The 26,663-nt window shown below is 37.2% G+C and overlaps 1 protein-coding gene across 3 annotated transcripts in view; it reads left to right on the top strand.

The window, feature by feature from the left end:
• ANO1 (anoctamin 1) overlaps positions 1–26,663 on the top strand; it is a 139,373-nt gene that overhangs the window by 23,238 nt on the left and 89,472 nt on the right. For all 3 annotated transcript variants that reach the window (XM_063289588.1, XM_063289589.1, XM_063289590.1), the window contains exons 2-3: positions 19,636–19,814; positions 24,504–24,830. In XM_063289588.1, coding sequence (XP_063145658.1) covers positions 19,636–19,814; positions 24,504–24,830 — 506 coding nt within the window. The remainder of the gene's footprint in view (positions 1–19,635; positions 19,815–24,503; positions 24,831–26,663) is intronic.

The following is a 26,663-nucleotide window of genomic DNA, read 5'->3' on the forward strand; positions in this document are numbered from 1 at the left end:
AATGGCATTCTCTTCTTAGAGTAATAACTTGAAATCATATTATATTGTAACCAATAGATGGACAGTAAAATGCAAAGGTACACAAAACCAAGGCAATAAAATCACCATAAAATTAGAAACAAATATAATTAATAAAGGGGTAGAATTTTAATGTACATAAGGGAGAGGTCATTGACATTCTATTTTTAGAATATATCATATTCTTAATGAAGTTTCTGGGAAAAAACTGTTAAATACTCATATAGTAGTTTGATCTTGTTTCTCATAAGCTACTTCATATAACATAGGACTCAAAAGTCTAGGTAACAATGCAAGCTCACAACTGCTGTTACTATGAACTCCAGCAAAGAATATAATTGACTCCAGTTGGCCATGCTTGCAATAACCCTTTTTTTTTCAGCTTAAGAAAACTCATGTATCATGACACATTACTGGTGGCATGAAGTATATAATAGGGAACAGGTTTCTCATTAAAAGTAATAACTGTTTTCTCATTTTCACTTTTCTCATGTTGCACTTACTACTCTGAAGGAAGGAGGGGTCTGAAATTTGTGGTTCTCCAAACAGTCTGTAAACCCTTGGGAAAGAAAAAAGTGCTCTTACAATTAAGGAAGTTAGTGGCAGGATTTAGGATAACAGTTCATAACTAGGTTGCTAGATATCTGGGCCCAAGTTTAGCTCTTTCAGAGGTTACTGCTGAATGAAATGACCATGCTTCAGCAAAGGCATTTTGTAGACAGGTCTCTCCCAATTTCTGCACATTCATTAGAGATTCTACAGAGTCCTTGTATGGCTACATGGAGGGCTCTGGAGTTCTACACCTATATTTTCATTAATGTATATAGTTTGGGAGAAGCTATTGTTATAATGCCATTCCCTGTCCACCTCCTTCATTTCACCCAAAAGCAATATTTGGAATGCTTGTATTGAAGATCAGCTATTTAGAGGACAAATAATTGCTGGAGATGATAACACTAAAGCTCAGAAAACCACAACACTCTAGGATAAATGGAAAGGGATTGTCTTTTATATGGTTTCGCTTTTATATGTAGGATATTTCTACAGCTATACAGTTTCAACTATTCTTTTGAGTAGAATAGTTCAGATAGAATTACAAAATAAGCCATTGTTGCAAAATACAGCTATTGAATTGTCTGAAGACATAACTTCCCAACTATTCTGATGCAGTATATATTATAGAAAACTCAGGAATCTCGTGTATAGAGTCCAGGGATTAAAGAAGTTTAGTCCATCTCCACTAGAAGTATATATTGCCTTGCTGTGCACCCTCTGACCTTGTGTGTCTTACAAGATAAATAAGGGTTCTTATCCTTCACATCCATGCATTCCTTTATGGACTGTCCACAATACAGACTCTTAAGGTTATCTGGTACGAATGGTATGCACTATGTCTGTGCACTTTAGTCTGTTAAAATCTCTGTTTAGGAATCTGTTTCTTATGAAATAAGTATGTTAACATTTTCTCTGCAGCAACCCTAACTTTGGCCATGGCCTTATAGCTAGGTTATTTATCTTGTTCTCCAAAGACAGCTTTTGCAGAGAACCAATTATGCATCTAAGCATAATTTTGGGGTGTACAGATGGACTGGAAAAGTGACCCATTAAAGAAAACTGAGAAACATTTTCACTGTGAATTAACTGCTGGCTATACTGATGATTCTGTCTTCTGAGTTTGTTTTGTTTTCCTACTTTCCCTTTCCATGACAAGTTCCAGGCCAATGCTTCCTTGTTGTTTTCTTCCCTTTGGGAGGGAGAGAACTTGAGGATTGTGACTTATTTTTAGTTTATATTATTTATTTAACTCCTTATATTCCAAATTTCTGCCTCACAAAATGGAGCAGCTAATAAGTCAGTATAAATAAATTTTAAATCAAATAAATCACTTAAAACGAATGCTATGAAACCAGTGTATAATATCAAACTTTAGGATGTGTAGCAAGGAGCAACACTGCTTAGTGAATGAATACTATTTTAAAGCAATAAAGCCGTGTATCTGCTTTGCTAGGCTCCCCTTCCATTCTAAAGCCAGGAGGAAATCATGCCATCCTAATTGTTGCTGCCCACAGATTATCCTTGTTGCACACTTGGAATGGGTCTGTGCTCAGTCACTTCTGTAAAGTTTTAACATGCAACGTTCTAAGGGTGATGATTGGTGGTCTTCTCAGCTGAAATTCCAGCCCCACCCAAATGCCATCCTGCATGTGAAAACCTTCCTTCATTTGGCCTGCGCAATGCTCTGATTACACCACACAATGCATTTTTATTTTTATTTGCAAAAAAGCAAGTCAATTTTTTTGTAGATTCAATCAATGGAACTTTTTTTTTTAAGATCCTTGAAACTATTGGTTGACCAGTCAATTGTTCTACCTATTGACCACAGGGTGGCAGCAATGAGTTCAGTGTTTTTCTATGGCTTGACTGCCACCTGGTGGTTGTCAGGATCTTCTAGTCAAGATGCAGCCACTGGGTAAGTGCTGTTGAAGAACTGGAACTTGAGGAAGCTGTGTGGATTGGTGTGGGGGCTAAAAACTACCCTAAGAATGTAACATGAGAGGAGGTAATAAAGAGGAAGGCCCTTCCTGGGAGCAGCAGAAATGGAAGGGAATTCCTACCAGGCAGGTTGCAAAAGTACAAGAGCTAAGTACAATTACACGTTCAGTTGCACACATTAAATGAGGAATGGACTGGTCAATTTCAAGGCTTCAACCAGTCAACCAACCCATTTGAAAAGGGAAAAAAATGGCCATGGGAGCTGGAGTTCCCATATCCTGTGCAGCCAAAAGGGGACTAAGGAATGGATGAAGAGGTCAGCGATCAGATTGAAGACTGAAGCCCACAGGAAACCAGCAAACCCAACTGGAGTCACAAAATTGCCAGCACTAGCACATCATTTCAGGCTGTCCATCAATGTGCTTTCTGTTGCCTGCACACAGCATTTTGAGATAGGATATAAGGGTAAACATCACTTCTGGAATGTAGCCCCTTTACCTGTCCTTGAGCAGTCTCAGCTGTAGAAGGACATGGAGATATAAGTGAAGATGTGCAGACATGTGTTCAGGAAGCAGAAGGCTGGGTGGGTTTGCCCTTAACTAGATGTTGAAATATTAACAGAAAGAACGCAAAATTAGCTTCCTGGAGAAGTGAGTAGTTTCAGAGTGTGCACATCACAATTGAGAAAGTACTGCTCTGTATGGCCTGCAGATGCATTCCTGTGGATTTTAGAATAGCACTTCCCCAGAAGAAGTCGGTGTCCTGGTAGAATCAAATAGGATTTAAGGCTTTAAGCACTTCATGTTTTGCACTTTTCAAAAGGTGCTTGAATGAAAATATACTCATATCTACAAGTCCACATCTGATCTCCCCTGAGACTCTGTACCTCCCCAAAACATTCAGCTGTTCTTACTTTTTTTTACCCTGTTCAAGTAACAAACTAGTTTTTCTTGTTCTTGCTGTGAAAAAGTTTTAAATGTGGATTTTTTGGGCAGGGGCAGTAAATTCCCCAGGCCTTGTTAGGTATCTTTTTCAAATATAGAATGTTTTCAACTAACTCCTAGTTATTAGTTCTTAACAGTCCATTCTGTGTTATTAACCAGCAGTCTTCCTAACAAAAGATAGTATCCAGCAGGTCTACTCAATAGAACACACCTATTTTGGGTTGGACCCAAAACTGAAAAAAATTCTTCTCATTCAGGACTCCCTTTTCCTTAGGCTCACAGGTATAAAAGAGGGAAATATTTTCTAGAAATTTTCAAATTTCCAGTAACTAAATAACATTATTATTTTCATTATTATTACTATTATCCATTCAATCACATCCAATTCTCAGAGACTGCCTGGACAAGTCCCTGCAGTTTTCTTGGCAAGGATTTTCAGAAGTGGTTTGCCATTGCCTCCTTCCTAGAGCTGAGAGAGAGCGACTGGCCCAAAGTCACCCAGCTGGCTTTGTGCCTAAGGCGGGACTAGAACTCACGGTCTCCTGATTTCTAACCTGATGCCTTAACCACTACACCAAACTGGCTCTCAACATTATATATGTTGGCATAAAAGGTAAGAACAAATCTTTCAAAACATATCTGTGAACCTTTGAGTTCAGTACCAAATAATAGGTATGCACAGATAAACTCTAGGCCTTGACACTTAATAATGTGGCCACCTCCAGCAGCATTTCAATGTAGAATGTGAAATAAATGTGGCTTATTAGCAGGCAAGCAGAATGTCTAACCTGTTTTCCAGGGATTTGTGCTGATGTCAGCATGGGAGAAGATTTACGCATTACTGTACTTTGCATTTGCTGCCATTATCAATAATGATAGTTGGCAAGTGGTTGGGCCTGAGCTTAATGCATTTTACCATGAGAGGTGAGTCAAAGCACTTCATTTGGAAGATGATGTAAGCTAAACTAACTTTCTCTCCCTCTCTCATTCTCCTTCTCTCTCTCTCTCTCCGGCTGAAAGATAGGAATTTGCCATTCTACTCTGACAAAAACTTATTTCAAAGAGTTGCATCAAAAGATGCTAGGATAGCACAACGGCAGAAAATGTATTATGCGCATGTTGAGTTGTGAGAATACAAAGGAACCTGGAATTATATACATTCACCAACAGAATAATTAAAATTCAAGGGAAAACATCAACCATCTGTGGAAGAAATAGTTGTGTGTAAATGATTTAAAGCTGTCCACTGCGTTTTTTTAGTAATAGATTATAGATCATTATGCACATATGCAAAGCTCCATTATTTTCTGTATCTCTCTGCTGCTGTCTAGTGTTTATCCAGATTTCTGCAGCCCAGATATGTCAGCTTTATTACTGCAGGTGTCCTACAAGTGGGATACGTACATTGATGGAAGCAAGCAACAGCTACGCTGACAGAGGAGAAGCAGTGCCTTAGATATTCCTAAGTGTTGGGGATAAACCCTAGCACCTAGTTTTGAGGCCTGATTCCAAGCAACAACTAGTTTGGACACAGATTATGCTTAATAGGAGATGGCAGTAGTTTTGAAGTTATCTTTTAAAAGCTATCCCATTTAGCATTCATTATTTCTTGCAAAATATGTGGACTGTTACAGCAAGAAAAATCTCCTTTCTCTGAAAAGGGAACTGTTTATATAAAAGAATATGTTGCAGATACAATTAGAAAAATGATCTTAACCCACCCCCACTTCCTATTTCTCCATTTTTGATGCCTGCTTATTCAGGAGTAAGTTGTTGTCCAGGAGCCCATTTAGGATCTTGGTATGATCAGAAAAGGATGCTACACTTCCACTGTCTCAGGAAGCACCTTTCTTCTCAGAACACTGCTATTCCCCTTTCATCTTGTGAGGATTCAGTTTCCTTACATTCCACCCAACTTTGTTACAGTTCCAGGAGTTAAGGATGCTAGATGAAACTAGCATGGATTTTTGGAAGACGGAGTCCTGTTCTGTATTTCTGAATAGCATCCTTTGCTCCTCTTCCCCTTGACTGAGTTTTTTAATAAGTTAGCAAGCTTTGTATCTTTCTCTGTTTGCAACTAAGTCTTAGAACCTCTGAAGAGCACTACCATCTGAATGCAATGACAAATCTCGATAAAATAGTGAAGAGCAGAGACATCACACTGACAACAAAGGTCCGCATAGTTAAAGCAATGGTGTTCCCTGTAGTAACATAAGGCTGCGAGAGCTGGACCGTAAGGAAGGCTGAGAGAAGGAAGGTAGATGCTTTTGAACTGTGGTGTTGGAGGAAAATTCTGAGAGTGCCTTGGACTGCAAGAAGATCCAACCAGTCCATCCTCCAGGAAATAAAGCCAGACTGCTCACTTGAGGGAATGATATTAAAGGCCAAACTGAAATACTTTGGCCACATAATGAGAAGACAGGACACCCTGGAGAAGATGCTGATGCTAGGGAGAGTGGAAGGCAAAAGGAAGAGGGGCCGACCAAGGGCAAGGTGGATGGATGATATTCTAGAGGTGATGGACTCGTCCCTGGGGGAGCTGGGGGTGTTGACGACCGACAGGAAGCTCTGGCGTGGGCTGGTCCATGAAGTCACGAAGAGTCGGAAGTGACTAAACGAATAAACAACAAAATCATCTGAATAACAGAGAAAAGAAACCATCTAAATTCTCTCTCTCTCTCTACTGTCACCTCACATCTTTGAAATAGTTACTCATTTCCTTTACAACTTTTCATTATTTGTTCAACCCTTCTGGTACTTAATCCATCAAGAATGTAAGGAGAGGCTTCCTGGATCAAGCCATAGGCCCATGAAGTCCAGAATTCTGAGCCTCACAGTGGCCAGCTGAATGTACTGTATTTGGGAAGCTGACAAGCCTAGGCTGGTGGGTGGGAGCTCTGCTCCAAAGTCTTTTCAAGCAACCAGTGTGTATGGCAAGCTCTCTATGATTCAGGAGGTGGTAAAGAGCTATCGATATTGATAGCCTAATCCCCTTCAACATTCCTAGTGTCAGGGTCAGCCTCGCTCCGAATAAGACACGGACTCACTTAATAGGGATTTAGGATTTCCGGTTTATTGAAACGGTTCTGACAGAAAGAAAAACAGGAACGGGGGTGCGGTGGTGAGGCGCCCTGTATATACCCTCTTGCGGGGTCCCGTGCTCCTCCAGCCTTCATTGTCCCCAATCCCCCTTGATGGGTTTCTTGATGGCTGTGTGGGCGTTTTCCCGGTGGCTGTCCTTGTCCTCTTGGGTCAGGTGTGTCCTCCAGGGCACCAGGTGCGACTTATCGCTACTTATCTGAAGTCCTTCTATTCAGCTGCATATGATTCCATGGGTGTGGGTGCTTTGGGTGCTTGGTTTAAGCGCTGATTTAATTATCTCCTTCCTCTCTTGCTTAATGATCATGATCCATGTTGTGAGGCTCTTTGTGCCTTGCAACGGGGTCATGACACCTAGTCTCTTTTTTTTAACCATCCAGTTGGGACCATTACCACAAGCACTGGTAGAAAATTCCCCAGTTTAAATCTATGCTGAATAAAAACATTTCCTGACTCTACCTGCATTTAATTGCAAAGGATGATCAGAAATTCTAATACTGTGAATGAGGGAAATTCCCTCCCCATTATCTATGCCTTTGGTCATGTCTTCCATTTTCTCCTTCATTCCAAGCTAAAAAGTTCCAATTGCTGTAGTTATTTTTAATAGGGGAGTTTTTCCAGCCACCTAATAATTTTGATTACTTTCTTTCTTTACTATTTTTTCCAGCTGTACTATATGTATATCTTTTTAACGATATGGTGACCAGAACTTACACAATATTTCAAATATGGTCTCACCATAGATTTATATAAGGATATTATTATATCAACAGTTACATTTCCAGTTCCTGTTAATTCCAACCATGCAATTTGCCTTTTAAAAAAATAGCTATGTACTATATTGGCATTTTCATAAAGCTGTCTGCTATGACTCCAAGATCATTTTCCTGTCCAGTCACTGCCAGTTTGCATTAATGTATACACTGCCATATATTGCCCTTAACAGCAAACTTAGGGCAGATACAATTCAACTTGAAGTCTTTTTTTGCTTTAATCTCAAAGGTATAAGGCAAAAGTCAGGGAAGGGGGTAATCTCTTTTTTCCAGTTGCAGGTATTGAAATTCATATCAGTTTTTCTATGAAAATCTTCTATTGGGCCTTGATCTTTTCACTCCACTTTGAACTCTACTGCTAATGCAAAACCATCTTGGCAGCACATTGAATATTGCCCATCTTCTCCACTGTTTTCTTTACTGGCTTAATTCCTTGGCATAATTTAATAATTTATTTATTCTACAGTATTAAAAATGCATTTCTCTTCCCTCTGTGTTTAAGTCCCACAAAGTGACAAATGGAATTTTAAAAGAAATAGGCATATTAAAAATCACAAAAGTATACAACAGAAAATTAGAAATAGATTCATTGGGCAACCACCAAATCAATGCAAAATGTTATTAAGCTGCATCTTGAATTGCTAGGGATAGGAGATTCCCAATGATGCCATCACTGAAATGGCTGAGCTAAATGTTACCAACCACTGTATTTCCAAAGATACGAACCCGTTCATCTGTCATGAATTTTCATTTCTCATCTCTTCCATGATTGATACCCAATCTTCAGAAGACTCAGTGAAAGCAAAAAAAAAAAAAAAAATGGGCCTGAATTTTCTTGTTTAGTCTTCCCCGAGTTATGTCTCCAGACATGTTGGACTACAGTACAGTTCACAGAATTCTCCAACAACATGACTGACATGCCTGCAGGACATTACTTTGGGGAGAGCTGCCCATATCAGGCTAAATTTAGCTGAAATAATATACTGGCTTTTTTTTCCTAAATAAGAGGTTTATTAATTAATTGATTTGTTCTTTGTTTCATTTAGACATACATGCTTTTCACTCGTTCTCCCTAACCTCAAGGGGCTACCCTTGAAGAGTATCTGGAAGCTTCAGGTGGTCCAGAATGCGGCTGCGTGGGCTATTTTTGGCACCCCTAGAAGGGCGCACATAACACTTTGCTACATGAGCTGCATTGGATACCAGTTTGCTTCCAGGTCCAATTCAAGGTGTTGGTTATCAGCTTTAAAGCTCTACATGGCATGGGATCGGGTTACCTGAGGGACTGCCTCTTCCCCGTTTCATCAGCCCGTCCCACCCAATCATGCAGAAGGGACATGCTGCAGTCCCTGTCGATAAGAGAAGTCCATCTGGTGGGGTCCAGGAGGCGGGCCTTCTCAGCAGTAGCGCCCGCCCTTTGGAACATCCTGCCCCCGGAGGTGAGATTAGCCCCATCACTCCTAGACTTCCGGAGGAAGTTGAAGACCTGGCTCTGCCACCAGGCTTGGGGCAGGGAGGAGAATCACCATATTTGGGGTTGGCTAGTGCCTTGAAGTGCCCCTCCTACATAATGACTGAAGGAGATCACAGCCATCTGGATTTTATGAACTGGGGTAGTTAAGAAATAGTTTTAGTTTTAGTTTTAATAGGATTTTATTCGAATTTTATTGTATATTTATTCAAATGTTATTGTATATTTATTCTGTATTGTAAACTGCCCAGAGTCCCTCTGGTTGGAGGAGATGGGCAGTGACAAATTTGATAAATAAATAAATAAACAAACATACATACATACAGTTGTTACTGTGTTTTCTATCCTTTCCTTATAACAACTTTGGAAGACATCATATTTTATTTTTAAGAGAAAGGGAGATAAAACAGTGACATATGCTCAAGAAGAATATGCATGTTAGTATAAACAGGGGACTGGAAGTTTGTAGTCTATCCGGAACATGAATAAGGTCTGGAGTAGTTTCATTATTTTAGTGCATCTGCTTCCCTGCTTGGCTGGAATGAGCTTTTCTAAAGGAAACTAAAAAGCCAGGCATTAAAATGATAGAATACAGTACTGCATACAATTTATATGTGTTGATTGTGTGTGCCTGCCATGTAGAGTTAAAGAAAGAACACATTGTAAAGTAGGCTGTCCTGGTTGAAGGTTCCAGCTAATGCGCTAAGTTGGTTTTTAGTCCAGGCATTCCGTCACCTCTCTCACCCCTGATTTTCAGGACCTCTGCCCAATAATCAAATTATTTAAGGATCAATATTCAGAGAATTCAAAATTTACTTTTAGAACTAACATGCAGTAATATTCTTTATGGTGATTCTAGATATGTGAAAATGGTCATGAACAATACAGACAAACATTTTGTGAATCTCGTTAGGCAATAAGTGGGAAAGTATATATATTACTGGGTGGACCTGGCATTCGCTGTGGTATGCCTGACTCAGAATGACTGTGCTTGTTTAAAAAATGCTCAGTCATATGTAACTGTATACTGCAGTTACATCAGGTGGTTTTGTTGTGCAAATGACCAAGATTTGGGGTCAATCATCATTTTATTGATTTTTTGTGAAGATAATGAATAGTTTTGTTTGATAATGTTGTAAGATGGGTATAAAAGCATTATTTTAAAAATTAACAGAAAGTGACAATGAAATTCTTGCATTTGAACTGTCATCTGGATTTCTCAGAAAATTCTGCTTTTATGCTGATATATACTTTAACCCAAATTTTAGCTCAAAGCCTAACACATGGATCTAGCTGAGCACATAACATCAAACTATGGTTTGACACTATATGAATGAGGTTTAAAAATTCTTGAACTTGCATTTCCCTTTTCACCTCCTTCTTGGTTTCTACCAAACATAATTTATCCATTTATATGATCAACATACTGATTTGCATTTGCCTTGTGGATCAGGATTGGAAGCCACTGTTTGATCCTGGTTTATAATTCAGGTTTTAAGGAAATCAGAATTTGCTTGTTCATATAAAATTGTGAACTGTGGTTTGTTATGGAGCTAGAAGGGAGGGGGAGGAAATAGTGAGCTATAGGGGGAGGGTGGAGTTGAAAAAGGGAAAGTACAAATCTTAAGAGCTTGTTTACTTATCACCAAAATGTGATTTTGGTGGGAGATTTGAATTCACTCTCAGAGTTTCCTGACCTGTTTATTATAGGAACTGAAAGACTAGCTGGTTTTCTGGCTTTTGCTTCCTTACTATACTATAACAATGACTTAGCTTAGTATCTGATTATAGGTGACATAGATGTTAAAAATGAATTTACTTATATGTTCCTTGGGATGGTCCTCAGTATAGTAAGGAAGGCTAATTTGTGAAAAGGGAGAAAGACGAGAAGGTTTGTCATCTTTGAACATTTTTGCAAATGTTAGAAAAGCTTTTTTTTTCTTGTAGTTTCTTTTCTGTCCTTGATGCAACAACAGCAAAACCCTGTTGTTATCAGAAGAGCCTTTCTTTGTTGATTCACATGAATTCTTTTGAAATGGGGTAGATGTGAATATACCAAGTTCTACACTTACCTTAACAATTGCATTCAGATCTTATTTTTCCTCTTTTTTAAAAAATTGGGACTCTTAAAAAAAAATCATGCTTGGGTACCCAGTTGCAGGAGCTTTGTAAAAGAATATTCCCAGTTGAGGTCAGTCCCATGAGGAATGTCAAAGACATTTCCCCTTCAGTAAACTTCATTTGGCACAGCTTCGTTTTTAATTATAGTACAGAACAACTTCATCTCATAGTCTTCCCATGTTCAGATCTTTTCAGTTTACCAGATACGTTATATGTTTAGCTTAAATGAGGCTTATTCTCCCCACAAGATGCAAAACTATTAGGGCACTAAGTAAATTTGACTGTCAGTAATTTTAGAGCAAACAAAATGAACTTGCAGGGGAGTTCTTATACACTATGCTAAGTATTTTGTGCTTTCTGGATCAATCAAATTTTGATTATGAAGTTTTTGGGACAATCAAAAGAGCATGGATACCTCCATCATGCCTTGCTAGACTATTTAGCTAGCTGCTGTTAGAAACGGAATGCTGGGATTTCTCTGCCTGATGCCCCGCAGATATGTTGGATTTCAGCTTATAGAATTCCCAGCCAATATGAGAGTTGAAGCCAAAGCACTGAAAGGCAACAAGCTGGAGAAGTTTGCTCTAATTAACAAATAGTAGTTCTTGTATATGGTTCAGTGCTGTAGAAGAGTTAAATACTAGGCCTGGACAAATCATAGGTTTATCCCTTGAAGGGCTGGTATTTCTATTGGAAGACTTCAGTTTTTTCTTCACCACCAATATTGCATGGCTGTCTTCAATGTTATATAGGTACAGCTGTTTGATCAGTAGTGTTACTTGTGTACTTTAAGGATAACTACTTTAGGCATATCAATCAGACATTTTATTTTTAGATGAAACAATCCTATTTTTGTATGCATTGATTTGCAAGGCCTTGTTTACTTTAGTCATTATGTAAAAGGAAGAAAAAATATAAGGAGACTGGTTTTAGTTGAAGACCTTGCTCTTTTATAATCTGGGTAAACAAAAGACTATAATCTGCAGGGGCTCAAATTTAGGTGCTGGAAAGCAATGTTATTTCCTTCAGCAAATAAATCACTGCCCTGCACAATGCACTGGATTTATACAAATATAAAAGGATGTGTATATTAAGGATAAGCAGACCTATCAACAGAGGGAAATCACTGACAGGCCCAAAGTATATCCTATGTACAAGTGATGTCTTTTTGCAGACAAGTCTGTCACATTTGTTCCCTAATAACTTTTGACAAGAGGCAGGCCTTATTACACTCTTCTTGGTAGTTTATCTTAAGGGAGATTGTTTAATTTCTTTTTTATGGTTACTTTATCATTTTTTAAACAAAGAAAAACTTGCATTTGTGGGTGAAGTTGCATTTAAATGAGGAAGGTTGCTGGTTACATCAGGAAAGTAAGCAAAGGACAAAGACGACATCTGGATTATATAGTTATACACATACATACTTTAAAGAAGGTTCCTAAAAGTCCATAGCTTATGTGTACACTGCCATTGAAATGAAGCAAACCACCCTACTGTTAGTCATAATTGTATATCCTGGATTGTGTATTGTTCTTTTGTATGTGTTTGTATTTGTTTGTTGGAAGGGAAAAAATACACATTTGCTTTGATGCTTTTAATGGAACATTATTTTTCATCCATCCCTTAACTCCAGAAGTCTCTTCAGACTTTATAACAGACCTACATTCCCATACTCAATTTAGTGCAGTCTTCCAGATGTTTGGGATTATAATTTTCAGACTACCTGCCAATACAGTTGACGGCTGTTCTGGCAGGGATTCCTGGAGAGATGAAAGTTGGGAAAGACTACTTCAATGAAAATGGAAAATTTCAAGGACCACAAACTTATATAAGAAGTTAATTAGAGCAACTAATATGAGCTATATAGGATGAACTAGAAAAAACAAACTGGAAAAGACAGATGATGGGCAAAATAGAAAGTTTAGACCCTAACCTTTTAAGCCAGTGGACACAACTGGAATTTTGAGAGCACTGTGTGGGTCTTAGTGGCAGGAAACATCAACAGAAGGGTTTGTAGACATGTTGGTGCCAAGGACAACCACTTTAGACCATGGTAGGCAACCTGGTGTTTTTGTGACTCCCCAGTTTGAGATTTGTTTGTTAAGACTGGAAAGTGTGTGTGAGTGTATGTGTGTGTGTTGGACTGCAATTCCAAGAGTCATTGTTGAGATGGGCAGCTATATAAATTGACTGAATAAATAAACTCCTATAATCCCTAATTGTTGATCATGCTGTCTGAGACAGATATGTCCAAATCTGATGAACATCAGGTTGGCAACCTTCAATTTAGATATTAGCATTTTGGTGAAGAACTACAGCAAAACCTTTTGGTAGTCTAAAGAAATTACCCTCATAGGAATAACTTAATAGGAAACAGCAATTATTCTGCACCATCTGTTTTTTATTCCCTGTTTAAATTCAAGGAGCATCATAGTCTAAGCATCACAGCATTTCCTAATTCATATGCATGAAGAGAATTTATAATCTCTTAGGTGCTTCAGAGAGAAAGCCTGGTGTCAAGGGGTCCAGTTATTTATTTATATAATTTAGAGGCCACCTGACTATAAAAGACTCTGGGCAGTTTACACTTTAAAAGCAAGGAATAATAAAAATTAAGAAACAGAACATAGGTGTCCAGAAGGGAAAACCGTACATAACAATTAAAAAAATCTGTAGGGGCTCAGCACCCACCCTACCCCAAAGCCCGGGAGAACAGCAAGATTTTTAAAGACTTTTGGAACATCATTAGGGTAGGAACTATATAGTTCTCTGGTGAGATATTATTCCACCTCCAATTACATTCCATCTCTCTTGTTTCTCCAGCTGATATTTAAAAATGTTTGCAAATACTTATAAATAATACAGTATTTGGTACATTTTACATTAAGTGTAATACAGTTTATGTTCGGTGGACAATAGGATTGGCTTTCTATCATAATCGGTGGATAATCATCTTGGCTGCAGAGGAGGAGGGTGATTTAATCTCTAATTTCTATGTCTTATCCACATACCCCTCTTAATGATGGAGAAATTTATAAACTGGTGAGCACTATAGTGCAATATCCCTTTTATTTTTCTTTCCATGAGACCTTACACTTACTTGCTTAGCTCCTCTTACTTTTTATTATGCAAAACATTAAAGATGCTCAATCATGAATTATAATCCCAAAATGACTATTGTTTCTGGCATCTGAGAAGGATGCTTGTATCATCACTTAATATTAGTGGGGGCTCTCTTTTCCCTCTGTTAGGACTCACAGTAGTAACCTCTTACTGCTGTTCTCCTTACCTTGTGAGCTGCACTGATAGAAGTTGCTAAACTAAAGCTAAGGAAGGGGAACCTCTGACCTGCAGGCTTAACCAGGCCCACCAGGCTAGCCATCTCTCTTATGGACCTCGTCAAAGTTCTTTCTCCTCCTCATCAGCCACATGCTTTCTCCTACTGAAAAACGTGTGAGAACCAGTTCCTATCAGGGAAATTATATGACAACTGAACCACTTAGAACAGAGAAAGGGTGATGACTCTTCGTTTTGTCATGTACAGACAATGATTAACAAAAGGAGCTTTGCTGAGGGTGTAAATACCCCTTCTTTTAAGGCCTATTTTCTGAATAATGTGACTTAGAAGATTACTACTGGTACATCAGGGTATTTCAATAAGCATAAGAAGGATCAGCCATTAGCATCTTTAGAATGTTTCTAGTTTTGATGGAACACATATGTGGCCAAGCATTTTGAGGTCCAATCTGTACTATTTATTTTACAATATGACATTTATGGAACATAAAGTGAGAGAAGAAAAAGTATAGATATTAAAAATGATGAATTTAGTGTTCATGGATCGAGGAAATGTTGGTTTAGTGCTTGACTCTAACAAAGATTTCCTGTGTGGTTCCAGAAATTCACTTAATCCTACTGTGCTTCAGTTTACAATATGTGAATGAAAGGTTTAAAAGCTTACTTCCTTGTATCCACGCTTTGTACAATTTTATCTGTTAAGAATACCAAAAGTGTTAAGAATCTGTATAGTGTATGTGTGTGTTTGTGTGTTTATAGAGATAGACAGCAACTATGATCCGGATCTCTATGGCATTGCTGTACTCTAAAAGTAACAAATTATTATCAAATGTGTTATTTGATTGAGAGAACTAAATGATTACATAGGTTCATATGACATACAAAAGATATTTTATACATAAGATAATTGTACTTACTAATGGATTGAGTAACATGCCCCATTTAAAATATTTAGATTGAGTGAAGGTACAGTATGTAAAAATACAGTACAGTATACCCCAAATATATCACCGTTCTTGCTAATTCTGGTCAATTTAACTGCAGCTTCTGGAATAAGCCCAGGCACAGCTAAGCTTTCATAAATCTTCAGTGGTAGATCTTTCCACATAGTGAAGCAACAATGAAAACGCCTCTTACTTATCCCTAATGTCTGAACTTCCTGTACAGATGGTGTTATTAAACGATTGCTGTTGGTTAAACTATGAAATTAACATTCTGAATGTACCAATTGGAAGTGATAGCTCTTTGGGTATATCTAGGATAGCAGTCAAGCAATCCAACTGTACCTTATTCCCAAATGAGTTCATTCTCAAAAATGTGACCATGCAGTTTTTTTAGTTGGTTTTGAATGGATTTAGATGGAATTATATTTTATCTATATTAACCCACATAATCCTGCTGTTATGAAAATTTCTTCATTACACTGCAAATATAATTTGCTTCAAGCAGATACAATACCAAGGTCCAGGTTATATATGTTCCCGTGGCCATTATTTGTGTGATGTGTTGAAAAGAAGTAGTATAAGTCATGCACAATTAATGCGACATAACGAGAACACACACACACACACAAATATGACTTAGGTACATACAGTCTTTCATTCAAAATCCTTTTAGCTTTTTGCTCTATATGCATGATGTGTGTTCATATCCATTCATCTGTCACACACATGAATATAATTGAGTTTACTGATGTCCTTCAAACTTATATATGTGATGTATACATGGTTAATGAATCAGGATCTGAAACATTTAAGTTTGATATCTCCAATGGAATTTATGCCATGGGTACCTGAACCAAAAGGTCAGAGCATGAGCATCAAAAGGATGGCCTGTCATGTGTACTTAGGGCAGATGGCCATGGCCAATGGAATCTATTAACAGGATGCTATGGATATCTGAAATAGAAGCCTGGCATAGAGAGCATGAACAGAGTACAGGAAAGAACAGTCTGTCATATGCATCTGGGCTGAGAGCCAATGACCTATCTGCATACATTTCAGTCATAATATTTTAAAAACAGGCATGATCCATCGGTGTTGTTTACATTTTCATTGGAATGAGGGAGAACTCTAGACCTCCCAGCTTAACCCAGTAATAATGCCAATGTCACACCAGATAAAGTTAGGAGGCAAGTATGTACAAGGGAAACAATGTCTTTACATCTCTCCAACAGGGGTCAACTTTTACATTTGTTTTATGGAACCCAATCCACAAAGCATTTGTAATTCATTATATTTTCTCTGTTGATAGGAGAGGGAGAAAGACAGAGAGAGAGAGAGAGCTGTCACTGTCAGAAATAGGTATCTGTTTCAGGCCAAGGTCCAAATAGTAGAGATAGAAGAAGAAATGTCTTGGTTTCTCAGCCAGAGGATGAACTTGCTTAGAATAGTACACAGTTCCAGAGTTATCTAAGCAAATAACCAGTAGGGAAAATCGTATTTATTTAAATACAGTATTGGTCTAGTATAAAATAATAGTGGGTACAAAAGATGGATAAATACTCTCCTGCACCAACTCAGGACCTGTGAAGCTGCAAATTATTCTGTTAATTTGTTTTATTTATTCATATTACTAAAAGTATGAACTCAGGGAAACAATCTGATTACTTCAGCAGACCTGGGGATGCTTAGGATATAGGACACATAATACTGTCCCACCACTTCCTCCTCTTTGCACTGTTTTCAAGAATTCAACAAACTTCCTCCTTATAAAATTGTGTAATTCTCCTGGCTTCAATTTACCAGGCTAGTGCATCAGAAGAAGGCATTCCTTGAGCTATTCTGGTCCCAAGCCATTCAGTTCTTTAAAAATTAGCACTAAGATCTTAAATTGGGCCTGGGAAAAAATGGGAGAGAGAAAGCCAATGCAGTTGGCGGAGCACTGACTTAGTATCATCATATGGATCAGGCCAGCTCCAGTTAATAATATTACAACTCTATTTTGGACTATCTGAAGTTTCCAAAACTTCCAAAATAGCCCCATATATAACTCATGGCAGAATTCCAGCCAAGAGGTTACTAGAGCACATAGTACTGATGTCAGGCTATCCCTGCTCAGAAAGTTTCACAATTAGCCTAGGTATCCAAATTCTCTGGGTTTGGTCCTGCCGGCTTTATGGAAGTGGGCTGTGATACGACACAGAGAGTTACCCTTCTCATTAAGGGAAAAAAAATACTTATTCCTGACCTGATTATTTATGATTTTATTAATGGTTGAGCAGTTACTGCCAAGCTTTGCAAGATCTCCAAAATAGTCGGGAACAGCTCAACTTCAAAATGTGACTGTGCTTTATTTAATATTTTGTTCAAGCAGTGTTTTTTTCAGAATCCTTAAACTAAAATAATTGCTGATTCAGTAGTACAAGCCAGCTCCAGTTGCAGCCATAATCTGAGAAAAGTTTCTATTCATGATTAATTACTTGTGGCAGATTGGGTTCATAGTTTGTTATGATAGTGTATCAATTCAAAGGGTGTTGCAATGAACCCCTGTGTTACCTCTGTGCATCCCATAATGTGCCTGCAGGAAGGTCCCAAATGTAGTTCCTCAAAGCATTTCATATCAGAGTTGGAGATGTGCTACCAATACCTGCACTGTTGTTAGGTTTGCTTGGCAGTCACCCATCAGTTGTGTCTCATGGGGAAAAAGGTGTTTGAGAAGTAAGATGTGTGTGTCTAATCTCATCTGGATCTGTTAAAATACCATCTTCATTAGACCATCTCATTCTTTATGTAAGATTCAGGATTATAAATTACTTGAGGTGTGAAGAGCCTTGAATCACCCTGCTATCCTCACATAGTGACTAGAGGAGTGGTGGTAATCTCAAAAAAAAATATCATGTGTTACTGTTTTAGCGTAACAATTGAGAAGAATGCACTCTTGGAAGAATGCATCCTATCAGACTTCTGTAAGTAAACCAGTAGCTATATAATGTACTGATAATACAAAAGTTGGGATTTAAATTATACTTACCCTGTGCTCTTTGGCATTCTAATAATCTTAATTTACTGGAAATACATTTTTACTTTATGCAGTACAGCCTTATATTACTGAAGTATTTACATGTCAAGCTTTTATGATTTCCTGTTTATTATGTGATATATTTGTTCTGCCTTGTATCTTTCATTGACAACGCTTGTGACAGGAGGGGCTCAGGTAAACATACTGGCAGATTATCATTGCTTAACATGTCATGATTCTTTGAAACTGACAGGATCAACTCATTCCAGTCCTTTCCCATACCTGTTCAGATCAGCTACTTTCATAAACCACATCACAAATGGAGTTATTTGGGGATCTTGGAACACTTTCAGACCAAATCCCTTTATCTTGATCAATGATCAGATCAAAACAGTTTCTTCTTTATGGCGATACTTTATTTTAAGCCCTCAAGTAATGCAGCTTTGATTTAATAACACATTTTGTGCAAGTGCTGTAAAGTGACCAACTACCGCGCCAATGCACCCTGTTGCATGAGGAGTTAAAGTGCTGTATAATATCACAGTGGACTTTTTGGCATCCATTTTGAAATGAAGCTGATGCAGAGTTTCCAAGTAATCTTACTGTACATCTAGGAATTAATTGTCTGAAGTTGCAATTTTCAAAACAAATATGGATAGAATTAAACAATAAAATATGTTTATTTAGCTTTAATGGTACTGTCTATTCTCAGATCTTTTTCTTGGCCAAACCTCTTATCTATACATTTAAAAAATCTGTTTTCTGTGATCCAGCAAGACAATTAGTACACTGCTTTACACACACATCCCAAGTGTGCTTTTAAAAAACACATGTCCATCACCACAGGGCAGACTATATTTAGAGCGTCCTTCACTGGACTGGAAAGAGACTTTAACAATTGGGTGAGACTTGACTAAGTTTTAGGACATTTTCTTGTCCAAAAGGTTATCACAGAATCATTAAAATGCCAGTACTGGCAACTTGTTTGACTGTGAAAATTCTGTTGTGACTGTAACATTATTTATATGGCAAGGCTGTGTAGGTAAGCTAGCATGCAGCATATTCCGTGTGGGTCTCTGTTTTGTTCTGCTTATATGCTACTATTTTTGTTTGTGTGTTGAGGACAATGAATTTGTAATGGCTGTTCATGAAACAATTAATTAGACATTCAATTCATTCAGCTGCTACTGCAGTCTAAAGAGTCTGGCAGCATCTATATTGTGACACAGAATCTTTTCCACAGTGCTGATTAACCGAGCCAATGCCAAGAAGGAACCTGGGCAAAGCATACAAGTGTTCAGAGTAGAGCTGGGCAGCATAAGGGAGAGAAGACAGGGGAGGTCCTTGCAAAGAGCGGAAGACAAAAGACAGGGCAGATGCAGACGGGACCTGGACATGTTCCAGCTGGAGACGAGAGGCCATGAAAAGCTCTAAGCTAGGCTTTTTTTCTTTTCTTTAGACCCCGACAGTTCGTTTCATGGGGTGGAGTTTCTCCCAGAAGATTTCAGAGATGCTTCTAATGAAACAACAATGAGGATGAATGAGAAATACTCCACACTACCTGCTGAGGAGAAGGGAATCCACATCATCAACATCAGAGCTATTGAAGACATTGGCTATGTTCGCACAGAAAGTACGGTGAGTAGAAGAGCCCCTTTCTCACCAGGTATGCGGGTTCAAGGGGGTATCTAGGTACTGCAACATAAATTCCTTTGTGCCTTACAATCTTGTGGCTGAGGGTTACAGCCCACAGCAACCTCTTCCTTCCAAATGCAAGGCTTTTTCAAGTGTTTGTCACTAAAAACATGGCATAGCTTTTCAGTGCTTTATGAAAATAAGAATGAGAAGCTTCCATTTGGAACAGCATCATTCTGAAGAACCATATGGAAAAGAAAATATACACCTGTCTGCGTACACACACACAAATATGTAGGTAAGTATTTTGCATCTGATTGCATTACAGAAATAATATGGAGTTTCTGAGTTTTTTCACTGATCTCAGTTGTACCTTTTAGTACCTACATTGTAAAACTTTTCAAAGTAAGATTAATCTTATTAATTTTTATATTTCCATCAATGCAATCCTCAAAAAATTATGCTCTGTGCCTTTAAAAATTGGAAATACCAGAGGATATAGCTTTCATTGGCATATATATTTTGTGATAGTAGTGGTGGTAGAGTTTAACCTGTTAACTTCTGCCTATTTTGCAACCTCTGACCAGAAACAAAGTGACAATCTTAACATAATGGTAGGCCAATTTTGTATGTATATTCAATTTTCAAAGCTTATTGTTTCAACTGTTTTTTAAAAGTCAAATCAATAGAGTATTTAACATCTCAAATACAGATATATTTCCTATGGCAAAAGCTTTCAAGGGCTAGCAGTTAAAGTATTGGAGCAAGACCAGAGAGCCCAGGGTCCAAGTCTATGCACAGCCACTGAAATTTGGGGGATGACTTTGAACTGTACAGGATTGTTGTTCTAGGAAAAAGATGGAGGAGAGAGTGCAAGGAGGTCCTGAAAAAAATGGAGATATAAATCTACAAACAAATACAAATTAAAGAAATGAAGTTAGTAGGCACAGAAACCCATATTTGTAGAGGAGACAAAGATACAACAATGCCATCAAATGGCAATGTAAAAAGTACAGCCTTTGACAATTATTTTAAAAGTTAAATATTTGTGAATAAATTACAGAAACTATTCAAAAAGCCTTGCTAATAATAGGACAGGATCTTGCGATTGGGTAAACTAACCAAGTTAAGAATAAAGAAGACAGAAAGTCAAGAAAATTGGAACACAGTATTTTGTGTTTCTCGATAGAGCACTATAAATAGGACATTCTTATCCTAGTAAGAGGAAAAATGACCTTGCAAATTCACAGAACTTGAATTGCCTTTCAGAAATGGTGGAGATAAAATATTAGTACCCTTTCCATTCATAATTACTTATTATTTTGTTTTGGTTATTGAATTCATACATGGCATTTTGCAGGAATAACTGAATGCATATTCATTCAGGCTTTGTATGTTCTTTTAAGGACAAAGGGTTTTTTTAAAATCAGCTTTAACTCTGTGGGTTTCCCAATAAAAACCTGAAATCAGCATAACATAAGCATAATGACATGGAAATAATACTTTTAGAGGCATATGTTGCAATTAGGTGTATGATTGCACACTTTCATGCAACTTTCTCACGATGGAAATATTAAAAGGAAAAGAATGTATTCCTGTGTCTACATGGTTTGGTCAGAGTGGGAGGTATATGTAAGCACTGGAATTATGGAACCATGATAATTCATAATTATAATAATATGGGAGAAGCTCTTTCATTGAGCCAAAGATGGAAGCAACATTTTTATATTGACTCATAATGTTGGAAGTCCATATTATACTGTGGTAAGCTAGTTAGGGGCATAAGAAGTTAATCAAAAATTAATGAAAAGACTCCATTTGTGTGTGGGGTCCAGGGACTGGTTAAATTCGATATTTCTATACCACTAAACAATTGGCTATATTTTTGTGAATCATTGGAAAAGGCTGGGATCAGTACTACTCTTACTAATAATGGAACTTTTGGGGGTTGTAAGAAGAAATGTGGCTGAGAAGGAACCCCTTTACAATCAATAGAATTTTGTGCCTTTATTTAATTTCTTATAAACTGCAAACCTATTTCTGAAATATGTTTGATTCAGTGCTTTGAAAGAGCATTAGAGTACTTGAAACAATCATGCGTTTCCAATGGAAAATGCTGTAGGTACAGGCAAGGGAAATCTGCCTGGGTTTCCTACTGCAATAAACAAATAAATAAACATGACATGAAAGCAATTCAAACACATGTAACAAGAAACTAATTAGACATTTTTAATGGTAACAAACAGAAAAGTAAATTGTGTGTGAGAGAGAGACAGACACCCAACCTGAACAGAAAGGTTGAAATAGGATTCTTTAAAAACTGCACTATATGTACCCTATAATAAAGTGACTTGCATGTAGTATATGCTACAAAAACAGAAAAAAGAAAAATATAGCAAAGAAACATAGTTGGAATCTATATTAGATTTAATATATTAATAAATATTTAAGTTGGTCTACATGCAGTCTTCATACTTCTGTAGTGGCCTAGCACAGTTTTAAAAACCCAACTAATTCTACTTCTCCACATTTTGAAGGCATTTAGTTGCTTTAGCTAAGACTTGTATACTGAAACTTATTAAAAGTTCTTAAACACTTCACAGACCAAAACAGTCATGGCATCTTGGTCAAAAAATACAAAAGAGATGGATGAAACATTTTTCCCTTAAAAAGGAAGAATCTGATTTTTATGCTTCAGTCCAATTTACAGAAAGTGGTCTCTGGAGAAAGACCACACACGCAAACTTGGAAGCATTGATGATTTTCTTTCTTCTTACAGTCCAGTAAAGTAATGGTTTGAAATACTTTGTTTAATTAAGGATAAGTAAGTTTATAAGTGGAGTTCCTGATCAGAAACATTAGCATTAGTTTTCACTGCTCAAAGTAATTCAATCTTTTTAATCATCTGGTGAGTTTAAGGTATCAGATTTTCCTAATCTAGCCAGCTGCAAAAGTCTCTACAGGTTGCATCTATTTATGTAGCACTTGATACTTCAGCATTTTGCTGGCTGTCTTCTGTTTAGAAGTTCTATCCAGTGACCTATATTTTAGTGGGAGTTTGAGGGGGGTGAAATAACAATCCTAAGTGTTAGTAAACAGCAGAAATTGAAATCTAAGTTTATTTGAAGTGGTGCTTTACATCTGGACCTGCCGGTTCTGCTATAGGATTTGCAATTGACTTAATGCTCTGTTCACAGTGGGGCCACCTGCACTGTTTTGTGAAATAGTGCAAATAGTTCAAGAATCTGATACTGCTGCTTCTGTATTTCTTAGCATATGTAAGCCTTATACTGACATTACCTTTAGTGTCATGGGAACATGCTCCTCTTCTCAATAATACCTGAAATTCACATTTATCTGAGCAGTCCACTCTACAATCCATGATACCATATCATATCCTCTGTTTTGGACTAAAGGGAGAAAGAGGTTGTAATGAATTCGATGCACATGATTTCTAACATACAACATTTCAATGTGGGAAATAATCTTTGTTGTAGCAGCTTCTGCATGAATTGGAAGTTACATCAGAGGTGGCCTATAGTTGCTCACAGGATCTTTCACAAACAAAATCCCTTGTAAATCATAAAAACATGGGATTGCATCTCTTTTCTTATAAACAAACAGAGAGGTGCATCAATCACGTACCTCTCTGGAAAGGGACTGAAAGGAATCTCATTTCTGATTTCTTCTCCCACCTAAAGGAATGTGCAGTTGACAGTCTGACAGCTTCATCATTGTTTTAGGAATTGTAAATCAGACGCACATCTCACTGTACATCTCTGAGTAAACTTGGTTTATCCACACTAAATGTGCCCACACTTTACATTAAGCCATGGTTTGCTTAATCATGATTTACTGAATAAGCAACAAGTACTTTTAATGGAAGATGAACTGGGATTCATAACCCTTACTTTTTAATTTAGAAACGTATTTTTAAGAAGCCTGTATCTTTTGAACAATGCAAACTTTAATTGCAATACTACTTTTGGTTATTATGAAGCTGCAGGAGGTAGGATGACAGTTGTATTTCCATTTTAATTTTCCATGAGAAAGAATTATGAATAAAGCGAAAACTGAACCTTGGTCCCTTACTGGCTGAAGTCCACGGACCTTTTTGGCTGAGCTGTATGACCAGCTGGCTCCTTTCAGTCTCTATTAAAACTGATCTCTTTTTTCAGATGATGAAGAAAAGTGACAAATATCTGAATATAGTATTAATCTATTTGTCAGTTGTAAAAAGACAAATATCTTTGGTAGAGTGAAGCACATGATCTCAGCAATGTTTAAGACACAGTTTTAAAAAAGCAGCAAATAACAAAACACTCAACATGATCTGCATTTCTAGTAGAAAATTAGCTAATGATTTTCAGGATCCAGTAACTTGAGATCTAAACATACAGTGATTTCACAAAGTGATTTGTTTTGCACAGTGATATTGCTGTGCAAAACAAATGAGGCAAGTCATCTGTTACCTCAGATGGCTTGTTGTTTGTTTGTTCATTTGTTACTGTTTCAGACCCTTGACCCACCAACAAAATTTTAAGTATTAAAGTGCAGTGTTTTGTAAGTTAACAGTCTGATAAGACTGCCCATTGGTTATTTTTGCTGTGTCTGAAAATAATTATTTAATCCCTGTTTCAATTTTTAATGTCAAAATCATATTTATTTGAGTCTCTTTCATTTCATTTTCAGTTATTAAATTCATTCTCACAAGATCCAGATGCCAACTGCAAATATGGACTTTATTTTAGAGATGGGAAAAGGAAAGTGGATTATATTCTGGTTTACCACTACAAGAAGTCCTCATTCAGTAAAACACTCACTCGGCGAATCCATTTCAATGACTTGGGGCCTCGAAGTGTTAAGCAAGATAAACCACTTCCTGGAAAAGGGGGGCATCTTAGCATGGATGAAAGTGAACCCCACATGGATTATCATGAAGATGACAAGAGATTCCGCAGAGAAGAGTATGAAAGCAACCTCATGCAAGCTGGCCTTGAGCTGGAAAGAGATGAAGATGTAATTACTCTATTTTTTTCTTTTACTTAACTGTGGATATAAAAATTATTGATATATTGATTAGTTGCTGAAAAGTTTTTGGGATTCTCGAAGCCTTCATAGGTTTCCATGCAAATTAAGTATATTTTTTCTAACATTTTTGGAAACTAGTCTTTAATGTCATGTATTTTTCATGTGGCCCCAGGCATGCATGTTTTATATTTACCAAGATACAAGAGAGAGGATTTGCATTGTATGCACATTTTTCACCATATAGAGGTAGTTTTGTATGAATAGGCAGAATACATGCTGACAATTAAGTATTATTCCAGTATATACACCATGCTCAAATCCTATTTGCAAAGAAATGTGAGCATGTAACCTTGATTCACACAAAATATTATACATTATGTTTTGTTGTTTATTGACTTAGCTTTATTTATATAATGGATTTCCTCTTAAAAAGTGAGTGTACAAAAATACAAACTGAGCATCACTGTATTTTACTAGAGCCACTGTATTTTAACAAACATATATAAGGGCACATGGCTTTCATTTCAAAGAATCATATCTTAAGTGATAATTTTAAAATGATAAACTGATGAGTTTCCTTAAGCCTTTTTCAAGTCTCTTTTTGATGGGAGAATATACACTGTCCAGTTGCTGAATTTCATCTTTATTAGCATTCAGCCTACAATGGAGCAGGAGGTAGCACCTAGTTAACCTTGGTTGATCTAGAAAAAGCTAAGCAGGGCCAAGCTAGTTAATGTTTGATGGGATAATCCTAGAGGAAGCAGAAAAAACTTCCTGGCAAATTGTTTATGTATTGTTGCCAAAATATGTACATAAACTTGTCCATGTAGTAACCAGGAATCAGCCTCAATTTCAGGAAACCTTTGCCTATGTTTAGCTTCGGTCCATATCTCTGTCCATCACATAGGGACCATATCTCTGTCAACTACATCTTCAGAGCAGCGTGAAATATGAATCAAATGGACTATTTATGCTTTCATAGGATTTGAAAGCCACTTGGGGTTCCTTGAAAATATCCATCTAAAAAACATACATGCACTGTGGCTGCTGGAACTAGAATGGGGCATCATGGTTAGCATGATTATGGACTTTTAATGTTCACCTTTCTATAGAATTCACAAATTAAATCTTCCTTATCCCCTAGAGCTCATATCATTTTTAAAAATGCATGCATTTATTACAAACAGCCTCTAATATGGGCATTAACATATCCAGACTGAAATACTTCAGGTTAATAGTAGTTTATGTGTAACATCCACTTCTTTTAAGTGTTAGAATTCAGAATTAATTTGTGTAGGTTTATATATGAAAAAGACTGCTCCATCTAAAGTTCCTGCAAAGCAATATTTACTATCCTGAGTTTTTAAAAAACATTAAGAGTTGAAGCCATTTATAGGGTGGATATTTACCTTCTTTCTTTTGGCATGTCAGGCTGCCATGAAAAACACAGAAGCAAGTATAATAAAAAAAAAACACAGTTAAATATATTGCCTTTTCTAAAAACACTTATTTCCATAAATGATCACATTTATGGATAGAAACTTTAATTTGAATATAATGCTTCATGGTGTTGAGGAGTACTGTATCACTTTTCAGCTGAAACCTGTGTTAACCCCCAATATATAAGAAGACAGGATCTAGTCCAGCCTATTTCCTGTTGGGCTCCATCCAAAATTTGCAAGATCATATTACTCATTTACAATGTTTTTATTCTGCCTATCATGTGATGCTTATCTATCTATCTATCTATCTATCTATCTATCTATCTATCTATCTATCTAATTTGTCCCTGCCCATCTCCTCCCATCAGGGAACTCTGGG

Source organism: Candoia aspera, chromosome 1, assembly GCF_035149785.1.
Source record: "Candoia aspera isolate rCanAsp1 chromosome 1, rCanAsp1.hap2, whole genome shotgun sequence".
Taxonomy (NCBI): Eukaryota; Metazoa; Chordata; class Lepidosauria; order Squamata; family Boidae; genus Candoia; species Candoia aspera.